The sequence below is a fragment of the Bos javanicus genome, chromosome 6, assembly GCF_032452875.1.
Source record: "Bos javanicus breed banteng chromosome 6, ARS-OSU_banteng_1.0, whole genome shotgun sequence".
Taxonomy (NCBI): Eukaryota; Metazoa; Chordata; class Mammalia; order Artiodactyla; family Bovidae; genus Bos; species Bos javanicus.
Window position 1 is genome coordinate 40,569,944 of NC_083873.1, and position 12,620 is coordinate 40,582,563.

Below are 12,620 nucleotides of genomic sequence, written 5' to 3' on the forward strand. Positions count from 1 at the left end.
GAGTTCCTGAAAGAGAGAGGAAGAACAGAAAGGAGCAGCAGAAAGCCTAGATAAGACTCCAGAAATATCTGGGTTCTAACCTAGTAGTAGTTAGCTGCTCAGTCATGTCTGACGCTTTGCAGTGCTATGGACTGTAGCCCACCAGGCTCATCTGTCCATAGGATTCTCCAGGCAAGAATACTGGAGTGGGTAGCCATTCCCTTCTCTAGAGGATCTTCCCGACTCAGGGGTCAAACCTAAGTCTCCTGCACTGCGGACAGATTCTTTATCATTTGAGCCACAGGGGATTCTAACCTAGATCTGCCATTTTAGTGGGTGTATGACCCTGAGCAAAACATTTAGCTTCTCTAAGCCCCAGATTTCAGATCCAAAAAATTGAGGATAATTACACTTTCTAATTTTGAAAGTTGGGCATTGTAATGCATGTGAAAGCTTTGCGGCTTTCAGGACCCATCCATCATAGTCAGAAAGTGCCATGCCTTTGACGGATGTGGCAACAGGCACTCAGTAATACTACTTGTATTCAGCTGAAGAGTGAACTCTCGGATATTTGATAATTTGTAAGTAGCTCACTTTTACGATGTATTGAGAATCACATGGACAGCATGCTGTGTATTAATTCTTGGATGTAAAGATGAAAAATGTAGAGTCATGCCATGAAAGATTAAACCAAACTCAAGATTGCAAGCATAATTCTAGTTGAAAGTATGCTCACTGGTCCACATTTGTACCTACCTCCCTGTGGAAAGAACTGCGAGTAAATCTCTTTGAAGGTATCTTCATTAACAACCCCGCTGGGACATTCCTAGAGGAAGTGGGAGAGAAGCAATATGAGAGAAGTGTTCATAAAACGGATTTTTCTGCACATTTTGAAATAGGACTGTCTACTGTGCAAAGCTGAACCAAGAAAGTTATCCATCCATCCATCCATATCACAAAAAGAATAGAAGTGCACTATAAACTTCTCTTTGTTCCAGTTCTCATAGAATGAAAAAAAGTTGATGATGTAAAAATCTTTGCATAGTATCCACATCACAGCTGGTCTGACACATTAAAAAACACAGGGTTGTTTTTAAGAACATGTATATATGTTATCTATGGGTAGAAGGAAATTTGTTTTTCATTCAGCGAGAACACTGCAAGAGGTTTCTGATATGGTCTTGACTGGACCTTCATGTTGTGTCCTCTGCAGATGTGCTAGACACACATCATCTTTAGTTTAATGTGAAAATGGTGTGCTCCCTTGGGTCTAAGGTGGCCCCACAAGCCTCCAGCAGGAATAGCTACAGATTGCTCCGGACTGCATAATAACAAAGGTAGAAATAAGTCACTTGAGTAAGGAAAGACCCCAAGATTTTTTTTAAGTTCTAAAGAGGAGGGTGTGAAAGGAGGATGCCTGAATATAATGAATTCCCACCTTTGTCCCATGGTTGGAGTTATTTAAGACTGATGGATACTGACCACAGGAAGGCCACTAATGTTGGATTATTGACTTGATGGGGCCACAGAGCAAAGGTACCCCTCTGAAATGGAAATTTTCTATAAAAGGAACTGAAATCTAAAATGTCATACAAAGTGAAAGTGAAAGTGTTAGTTGCCTAGTTGTAGTCCACCTCTTTGTGACCCCATGGACTGTGGCCCACCAGGCTCCTCTGTCCATGGAATTTTCCAGGCAAGAACACTGGAGTAGGTAGCCATTCCCTTCTCCAGGGGGTCTTCCCAACCCAGGGATCGAATCCAGTCTCCTGTATTGCAGGCAGATTCTTTACTGTCTGAGTCACCAGGGAAGCCCAATGCCATATAAGATCTGCCTTTATGCCGAGGTGAGGACTAATCAAGTGGACTCGACACTGATGTAAGGGCAAAAAAATGCTTTCACTCTTTGGAGTTTCAAAAACAATCTGGTCAGGAATCTGAACTGGAGAGGTCCCTGGAACAGTTGAGACTGACAATCACAAAGTAATTTGACATCAAACCACACGTGGGATGCTAACTGCATACTGAAGACGGGGAAGAGATAAGTTCTGTCTGGTCCTTCTGAGTAGCTTTTCAGGAACAGGCCCATTTTCTGTAAGCTCCCTCACTTCAGTTCTCAGAGAACCCCCCTGGTCTACCAGCATCTCCAGGATTCACTGGGGGAGAATCAGAGGTATGCTAATTCCCCTGACTTTAGACATGGATATTCTGTGTACTTTAAATTTGAGGCTATTTCTGGGATCTTCAAAAATCATTTGTGGTCTTTAAAACTCTTAACTCTTTGTCCCCTCCTGAATAAACTTGATGTTTCCTTTTTCTAAAACTCAGTTACTCACAACTGTCATGTGCTTCACATGAGGAATTTTCTATTTTCTTCTTTGTTTGTTTGAAAGGTTATATCTTTGATACATTAACACAGCTTCAAATAGTAGTTGCCAATGTGAAGCTTGTGTTACAGGCTTGTCAATGTGTATTTTTCCCATTCGATTATTATAATGACATAGATATCTCCATTCACTGAAGAGGAACTAGGTTCTGTGGTCAAGTGCCCTGTTACTCAGAGATCCAGTGGAAGAGCTGGGATGTGAGCTTGAAACTTTCCAGCTTGTCACAAGGTTTTGTATTAAACAAGCCCTGTGGAAATAATGACCCTGAGGACCTAAGAGAATTGCAGCAAAGGAAAGACAGCCAGAAACAAATTAGGAAAAAAAAACCCAAGCAAGCAAATTATGATGTTTATGATATGTCAATTTGTCTGGGCCATGATGCCCAGTTATTTGGTTAAACATTCTGGATCTTTCTATAAAGGTGTTTTTGAATGAGATTTACATTTAAATTGGTGGATTTTGAGTAAAAGCAATTACCCTCTAGCATATGAGTAGGCCTTATCTAATCATTTGAAGACCTGAATGGAACAAAAGGCTAATTTCTCCAGAGCAAAAGAGAATTTTCCAGCCTTGGGACTTGATAGGCAACACTGATTTTTCTTGATTCTACAGCAGATTGCCTTTGAACTTGAACTGCAATTCCTTCCTGAGTTCCTGAATCTCTAGCCTGTCTCCCTCTGTCTTCTGTCAGATTCTGGACTGGCTAAGCCTTCACAATCATATGAGCCAACTGCTTAAATAAATCACTTTCTGTATACATACACATCTATTAGCTTTATTTTTTCTGGAATATCCTGACTAGTACATAAATAAATGAACAATCAAGAGTTACAACTCCAAGAGGAAAGAAGATGGTGTGTATATAGTTCATTACTCAAAAGTTTTGACTAAATGACTTTATCTAGTTGGCAGCAACAGAACCAATTTTAAGAGCAAATAAGCACTTTGTAGTTAGACCCTCTCATGCATGGAAATTGTGATTGATTGGCTATTTATCTCTGAGCCATCTGCTGGGGATAGTAAGGAGAGAGCAAATAGAGGGCTGTCTGCCATCAGGTGGCGAATATATGCAAGGTCAAACCAGACACTTGCCTCAGAGTTCAAATGACTCTAGCAAGAGACAAAGATGGGAAAGGAAGGGATACCTGCAGTTAGCAAACTGGTCAGCTGTCTTTAGTCTCTAGATGCATTTGATAGATATATCTTATAATGTGAATTGAAATTCAGAGATTGACAGTCCCATATGTGTTTGCTTTATGTTTAATCATATGTCTGGGTCAGACAAAATCCTTTCTCTGCCAACTGAAAATTCCTGGCCAAGTTCTAGGGTGGTAAGACTCAGCAAGCTAATTGGTCTTTATTCATCCTTTATTTATTACATTAATTTACAGCTTTAGCCCATACATACTGTAGGTCTATTATTCTAGGAACTTTTCTAAGAAATGAGGGAGCAGTCGTAAACAAGTTAAATGTCTTATCTTCATGAGACCTGCATCCAGATGGAAGAAGAAAGGTAAAAAACAATAAATGAGATGATAAAAATAATCCAGGAGTGAAAACTAAGATCATGGCATCTGGTTCCATCACTTCATGGCAAATAGATGGGGAAACAGTGGCTGACTTTATTTTTATGGGTCCAAAATCACTGCAGATGGTGATTGCAGCCATGAAATTAAAAGACACTTACTCCTTGGAAGGAAAGTTATGACTAACCTAGACAGCATATTAAAAAGCAGAGACATTTCTTTACCATCAAAGGTCTGTATAGTCACGGCTATGGTTTTTCCAGTAGTCATGTATGGATGTGAGAGTTGGACTATAAAGAAAGCTGAGTGCAGAAGAATTGATGCTTTTGAACTGTGGTGTTGGAGAAAACTCTTGAGGGTCCCTTGGACTGCAAGGAGACCCAACCAGTCCATCCTAAAGGAGATCAGTCCTGGGTGTTCATTGGAGGGACTGATGTTGAAGCTGAAATTCCAGTACTTTGGCCACCTGATGTGAAGAACTGACTCATTTGAAAAGACCCTGATGCTGGGAAAGATTGAGGGCAGGAGGAGAAGGGGACGACAGAGGATGAGATGGTTGGATGGCATCACTGACTCAATGGACACAAGTTTGAGAAGGCTCCGGAAGTTGGTGTTGGACGGGGAGGCCTGGCGTGCTGCAGTTCATGGGGTTGCAAAGAGTCGGATACGACTGAGTGACTGAACTGAACTGAACTGACGATCTATCATTTATTTAAAAGAGTTCTTATGGGAAAGCAATACATTTTACTACCTTCAGGTGAAAAAGATTAATCATATTTTTCAGGATGCTAGTGACTTACAAAGCAGTACAATGGTCTATTTTCTAACTCCTCCCTTACCAGTTTTGTTGAGTCATTTCTGCACAAAAGAGGTATCTCCACCTCTCCATCAAGAAGAGTTTGACCTGCCCATGCATACAGCTAAGTGTAAACCATAAACAATGTGGCTGTATCAGGTTAACTCTTGCTGTAACAAACAAGATCCTAAATACATAACAAATTTAAAAGAATGCAGTATATTTTTGCTTGTCTAACAGGAGTGGTGGTACTGATCTGAGTTATTAAGGGATGCGTGTTCAAACTACTGCACAACTGCACTCATCTCACATGGTAGCAAAGTAATGCTCAGAATTCTCCAAGCCAGGCTTCAACAGCATGTGAACTGAGAATTTCCAGATGTTCAAGCTGGATTTAGAAAAGGCAGAAGAACCAGAAATCACATTGCCAACATCCATTGGATCATCAAAAAAGCAAGAGAAAACCGGAAAAACATCTACTTCTGCTTTATTGATTATGCCAAAGCCTTTGACTGTTTAGATCACAACAAACTATGGAAAATTCTTAAAGAGATGGGAATACCAGACCACCTGACCCATCTCCTGAGAAATCTGTATGCAGGTCAAGAAGGAACAGTTGGAACCTGACGTGGAACAACAGACTGGTTTAAAATTGGGAAAGGAGTACGTCAAGGCTGTATATTGGCTGTATATTGTCACCCTGATTATTTAATTTATATGCAGAGTACATCATGTGAAATGCTGGGCTGGATGAAGCATAAACTGGAATCAAGATTGCCGGGAGAAATATGAGTAATCTCAGATATGCAGATGACAACACCCTTATGGCAGAAAGCAAAGAAGAACTAAAGAGCTTCTTGTTGAAAATGAAAGAGGAGAGTGAAAAAGCTGGCTTAAAACTCAACATTCAAAAAAAGAAGATCATGGCATCCGGCCCTATCAATTCATGGCAAATAGATGGGGAAATAATGGAAACAGTGACACACTTTATTTTTTTGGGTTCCAAAATCACTGAAGATGGTGACTACAGACATGAAATTAAAAGACGCTTGCTCCTTGGAAGAAAAGTTATGACCAACCTAGACAGCATATTAAAAAGCAGAGACATTACTTTGCCAACAAAGGTCCTTCTAGTCAAAGCTATGGTTTTTCCAGTAGTCATGAATGGATGTGAGAGCTGAACTATAAAGAAAGCTGAGTGCAAAAGAATTAGTGCTGTTGAACTGTGGTGTTGGGGAAGACTCTTGAGAGTCCTTTGGACTGCAAGGAGATCAAACCAATCAATCTTAAAGGAAATCAGTCCTGAATATTCACTGAAAGGACCAATGCTGAAGTTGAAACTCCAATACTTTGGCCACCTGATGTGAAGAACTGACTCCTTAGAAAAGACCCTGATGCTGGGAAAGATTGAAGGCAGGAGGAGAAGGGGATGACAGAGGATGAAATGGTTGGATGGCATCACCAACTCAAAGGACATGAGGTTGAGAAAGCTCCAGGAGTGGGTAATGGACAGGGAAGCATTACGTGTTGCAATCTGTGGGCTTGCAAAGCTTCGGACATGACTGAGAGCCTGAACTGAACTGAAGTCACTTCACATGAGATCTTCATTGCGTCTTGCAGGTTCTTTGATTGCAGCTCACAGACTCTGGTTGTGGAGCGGGCTTACTTGCTCTACAGTATGTGGGATCTTAGTTCCCTGACCGGGGATTGAGCCTGCATCTCCTTCACTGAAGGTGGATTCTTAACTACTGGACCACTTCCCCTGATATCATTTTTAAAGGATGATATTTTCAAATAAGTTCAGTAAGGGCTAAACACTGAAGTATGAATTTGTTAATTCGGCTTTCTTCACCATAAGACCAAGAAGCAAAAGAGTTCCCAGCTTTAGAGAAAGTGAGGAAAGCTCACTTATCTATACGGTGAGAAGTTACTATTGACCTTCTATAAGCTTTATGGCTTCTGTATTTTAGTTTCTAATGATATTTCATCTGATTATTAGCAAATGGTCATATAGTGAAAATATGTTGTCTATAAAAAAAAGTAGATAAAAATCACCTATAATTATATTACTGTAAGAATATTTTGGTCCTTTATCTAACTGTATACTAATATGCTGTACATATAAAATTAGAAGTTGGACATGACTTAGTGAATGAACAACAAACAATAATAAAATTAGAATAACACTGTAGCATTGCATCTTATTCTTTTTACCATAAAAAAATATCCTGACTGTAACAGTTCATTATTATTAAAGGCTGCATAATAATGTGTCTGGTGCATTTACCATACAGTTGGGTATTTAGGGAATTGCAGCACATTTTTGAACTACATAGGAATAGTAATGTAATTAACATTCTAGTGCATACATCTGTGGTTCCACCTTTGGTTCTTTATGACTAATCCCAGAAGGAGGCTCATAAGACCAAAAGCTTTAAACCATGTTACGGCTCTAAACCATGTTAAGGCTCTAAACCATGTTAAGGCTCTTCGTATGCACAGTCACTTTGATTTCCAGAAGGGCTGTACCCACATGTCCTACCACCACTGGTTTATGAGAAAGTTTCACATCGAGAGGCGTTGCTGACCAGAATCATATGGTGATTTGATATTCACCAAATCCCATGAACAAACAACAATAATCTGCTTTCCTCATAAATCTAATCATCATTCTGAAAATTACTAGGGGATATCAAGGTGTGTGTCCAGATCCCTCCAAGGGATAAAGTGATGCACAGATTTTCATGCAGACAAGGATGCTTTGATGGCAGGCTGCTGGACCACATCACCACAGTAACAGCTGTTTAATGAGTGTACATTCACTGCCTTCTTACCTACAATATCTCTTTTATTAAATAACATTTTCACTAACCCTGAAAAGTAAGGGTTAGTTAGAGATGAAAATGAAGCTTGGAGAGATGAAAATTATGTAACTTGTTGGAGTCACACAGTTTTTTACAGAGGCATACATGTGTTTCAGTCAGTTCAGTTCAGTCGCTCAGTCGTGTCCGACTCTTTGCAACCCCATGAACCGCAGCACACCAGGCCTCCCTGTCCATCACCAACTCCCAGAGTCCACCCAAACCCATGTCCATCGTGTCGGTGATGCCATCCAACCATCTCATCCTCTGTTGTCCCCTTCTCCTCCTGCCCTCAATCTTTCCCAGCATCAGGGTCTTTTCCAATGAATCGGCTCTCCGCATCAGGTGGCCAAAGTATTGGAGTTTCAGCTTCAACATCAGTCCTTCCAATGAACACCTAGGACTGATCTCCTTTAGGATGGACTGGTTGGATCTCCTTGCAGTCCAAGGGACCCTCAAGAGTCTTCTCCAATACCACAGTTCAAAAGCATCAATTCCTCTGCACTCAGATTTATTTATAGTCCAACTCTCACATCCATACATGACTACTGGAAAAACCATAGCTTTGACTAGATAGACCTTTGTTTTCAAAGTAATGTCTCTGCTTTTTAGTATGCTGTCTAGGTTGGTCATAACTTTCCTTCAAAGGAGCAAGCGTCTTTTAATTTCATGGCTGCAGTCACCGTCTGCAGTGATTTTGGAGCCCAGAAAGATAAAGTCAGCCACTGTTTCCACTGCTTCCCATCTATTTGTCATGAAGTGATGGGACCAGATGCCATGATCTTCGTTTTCTGAATGTTGAGCTTTAAGCCAATTTTTTCACTCTCCTTTTTTACTTTCATCAAGAGGTTCTTTAGTTTTTCTTCACTTTCTACCGTAAAGGTGGTGTGATCTGCATATCTGAGGTTATTGATATTTCTCCTGGCAATCTTGATTCCAGCTTGTGCTTCCTCCAGCCCAGCGTTTCTCATGATGTACTCTGCATATAAGTTAAATAAGCAGGGTAAGAATATACAGCCTTGATGTACTCCTTTTCCTATTTGGAACCAGTTTGTTGTTCGGTGTCCAGTTCTAACTGTTGCTTCCTGACCTGCATACAGGAGCCAGAGATCAAATTGTCAACATCCACTGGATCATTGAAAAAACAAGAGAGTTCCAGAAAAACATCTATTACTGCTTTATTGACTATGCCAAAGCCTTTGACTGTGTGGATCACAATAAACTGTGGAAAATTCTGAAAGAGATGGGAATACATGTGTTTACTCTTTAAACAAATTGTCCTTTAGTGTGTTCTATGCATTGAGCACTCTCCTGGGCACCAAGGATACAGAGTGAATTTTTAAATATTCCATTTTGGCTTTTATGGAATTTGTAGATTAGTGTAATCACCCTTACACCTTCCTGACTTCATTCATTGCAATGTTAACTTGTCTTTTGGATTATAATTTTTTAAGACTGAAAAATGCTTCTGGAGATCCAGCTATGGAAATACTTCTTTCGGGAAGACACACTACACTTATTTGCTTCCACATCTTCTTCCATTATGGTGGCTGTTTTCGAGAGAGCCACATGCAAAAGGAAGCCTTTCAACCCAAACTGCAGTATTGATTTAAAAATTTTTTTAAAATTAAATAAATAAATAAATAAATATATATATATATATATATACACACACACACACATACAAAGGTTCATGTAGTCAAAGCTATGATTTTTCTAGTAGTCGTGTATGGATGTGAGAGTTGGACCATGAAGAAGGCTGAATGCTGAAGAATTGATGCTTTTGAATTGCGGTGCTGGAGAAAACTCTTGAGAGTCCCTTGGATAACAAGAAGATCAAATCAGTTAATTCTAAAGGAAATCAACCCTAAATATTGGAAGAACCAATGCTAAAGCTGAAGCTGCAATATTTGGTCACCTAACTGACTCATTGGAAAGGACTCTGATGCTGGCAGAGATTGAAGGCATAAGTAGAAGAGGACAACAGAGGCTGAGAAGGTTAGATAGCATCACTGACTCAATGGACATGAATTTGTTGGTGTCCCCAAAACACCAACTTTGGGACATGGTAAAGGACAGAGAAGCCTGGTGTGATGCAGTCCATAGGGTGTCAAAGAGTCAGACATGACTCTTTGTTAGTGACTGAATAACAACATATATAATTGTAGTTTGTGAGATTTGGGGAAAATGAAATGTTTTAAATTTCTTTTTTGAGAAATGATTGCCTTTAGTTCAGCAAGGACCTCTCCACCTCCTTCCTTACCACATACACTTTAATCTGAATATGAGTGGCTGGACACTAAAGTGCTTTGGGAAAAGTCCCAGATTTTAGGACAGGTTAAGTAAACTACTCCATCAACTGTTAAGTAGCTAGGATTTCCTGGTGCTGTGCTGGCTGGTACATTAATCTGTTAAGACCAGTGAGTTTCCTTCAGTGCTTCTTAGACCCTTCACAATGATATGATCATAATGTGATAAATGTAGAGTGAGATTTTCTTAGCATGTAACTGCCATGCCATTTTGTCCATTGGTAAAGAGACACTTGCCTTGGGGCCTTGTGTTCCCTGTTGATCCTACTCAGCTGCCTTAGGTAGTGTTATGAGACACGTGGCAAGGTCCGTTATAAATGAACTATGACTATTTTGCTACTGCTAATATCCATAATAACTACTAATATCTATACTAATAAGTGAGAAACTTTTGTAATAATAATAATTAGCACGATGATGGTGATCATGATAACGATGATGATAAGTTAATACATTGTGTTAAATGCTTTCCCTGGATTTTCTCATGGGAATGGATAGATGCTAGCATTATCTCCATTTTACCGATGAACAAACTGTTAGAGAGAAACTACCCATGTTCTCATAATTAGAATATAGCAGAGCCTAGTCTATTGACCACAGAGTTTGAGGATTTAAGCAACTTTAGAGCTTAAATGGGTTTCTCCTGCTCTTGAAAAGTAGAGTGCTCTTATAAAACCTCCCAAAAGCTGAAATGGCAGAAAACACAGAAGCAGTCACCATAAAGAAGAGATGCTCACAGACACAGTTCAAAGCTATGGGGGCTTGATGCTGAGATGCAGAGGGTAGTTCTTGGGGGAGAGGGCTTGATGGTGCCCGTTGGTGCTTGGGGTGTGCTGCCTCTGTAGCAGCTAAGTGTAAGAGGAATGCTAAATGCTATATTTCATTTTTTGCTTTTCTACATAAAAGTGAAAATCCTCTTCAGATTTCTTTTCATTAGCAAAAATAGGGGCTAATGTAGGTCTTTATCCCTAAAGCAGGGATACCTGTAAACTAGTCTAGTGGCATCATTTTTAAACTGAGGAGACTGAGTTTGAGGTTATAGGAATTGCCCGTAAAGCACATGATGGGCTGCTGAGCCTTACCTTGTGTCTGGCTTTCCTGATGTCTAGCCTGATGTGTGGACATCACAGACACCTTCATGTCCATTTAATAGCTGGTGCCCTTCTCTCGGGAAGCATTTAGAATCAACACTGCAGCAGCAGCAGTGAAATGCTTATGCTCCTGGGCTCTGGAGTGAGACAGAAGAACTGCACTGAACCTCTCTTCTGCTTAAAAGCTGTAGAGCTTCAGACAAACATTTCCTCGAAGTCCCCCTTGTTCTCCTCTGTCACACGGGGATAACTATTGACACTAGAGGGCTGCTATGAGGATTAATAAGATAATTCCACATTATGTTCCTATCTTAGAACTCTTCTTTGCACATCATATTTGATCATTAAATATGAGCTGTCAGTACAATATTAATAACCTGGAATTTGGTAAACAGAACTCCATCATACAAAGAGTAACCTCAGCATGGCTATCCTAGGGTTAAATGATATCCACCAAAGCAGTTGAACCCAGTACAGTACTGGACTGATATAATGCAATGAGCCTACAAAACAGATATGAGTTATGCCTCCCTGACTAGCTTTATAAATTGAATCTGCTCTCTCTAATATCATCAGAGTTTACCCTCAAAGACAGGGGAACACTGCAATTGTAAATGACAGCTGAGAAAAATAAAAGGCCACATACTGGAAGTAAATGTCAGAGGAAACTCAGGAGCCTTTAATTCATTAAAGAAAAGTTTTCCCTACTAATGTTTAGGGGAGTACATTAGAGATACAGTAATCCATGAAAAGCGTTGGGAATGGGGCTTTGCAGAGAGATCCATGTATGCATAGGAAAGTGCTAAAGAAATTCTTTTTTGAGGTGCATTGTGAGTCCTTACACTTTTACCTCTTCAGAAAGTCTTTTAGCATTTCCTTGAAGGTTGTCAGAACTCTGATGGAATTCTCTAGAAATGGTTGTAGTGATATGCAAATCAGATGTATTCTGTAGCTAATATTTGTCCACTCACTGGCTGAAATCTCCTCTTCCCATAAATCATTGTGGATCCAAAAAGAAGAATTAATACAAAAATATCATGGGAAAAATGAAAACTAAAAGTCCTTGTAAGATAAATAATTCCTTGGGGAGCCTTTTATAGCACATCTTTTAAGCATCTGTGGTTTTTCATCAACCCTCACGTCTATTCCTGTTGCCAAAGAAGGCATCCATGTGCTTAAGTTGAAAAGCTTGGGTTTCTACAAATAGAAATGTCATGGCATCCATGTTTTGTCCAAAGACTATTCTTTCAGGTATTCTTTCTGACAAAGGAAGTGGATGACACCTCTTTAATAAGTAGCACAGCATACTATGGGCAAAACAAAGACTGGACACTGGGCATTTGGTCCAGGGAAGAAAAAAGGGAGATTAAGATCACTCCCCCACATCGATCAGAGCTATCTGAGAGGCTGTCTCCTGAGTGCTAGTCTTCAGGAAGGTCCCTGATTAAAACACAACTTGAAACTTTAAAAAAAAAAAAGATCACTCCCCCAAATAAGTAGAGCATCTCATCCTTCTAGCAAGAACTGATAACAAGCAAGTTGACAATTCTCAAAGGAAGCTATCTTCTTAAGCAGTAAAATTGTCAGAAAGCACACTTAAAGTGAGCCAGCTATGAGTTCATAAGGAGAGACCAGAAAGCATCTAGAACACTTAGAAGAACATGTGGAAATAAC

At 39.9% G+C, this 12,620-nt stretch overlaps 1 protein-coding gene across 5 annotated transcripts in view; it reads right to left on the reverse strand.

The window, feature by feature from the left end:
• Positions 1-12,620, reverse strand: part of KCNIP4 (potassium voltage-gated channel interacting protein 4) — a 1,316,619-nt gene that overhangs the window by 21,083 nt on the left and 1,282,916 nt on the right. For all 5 annotated transcript variants that reach the window (XM_061419778.1, XM_061419781.1, XM_061419780.1 and 2 more), the window contains one exon: positions 736-805. In XM_061419778.1, coding sequence (XP_061275762.1) covers positions 736-805 — 70 coding nt within the window. The remainder of the gene's footprint in view (positions 1-735; positions 806-12,620) is intronic.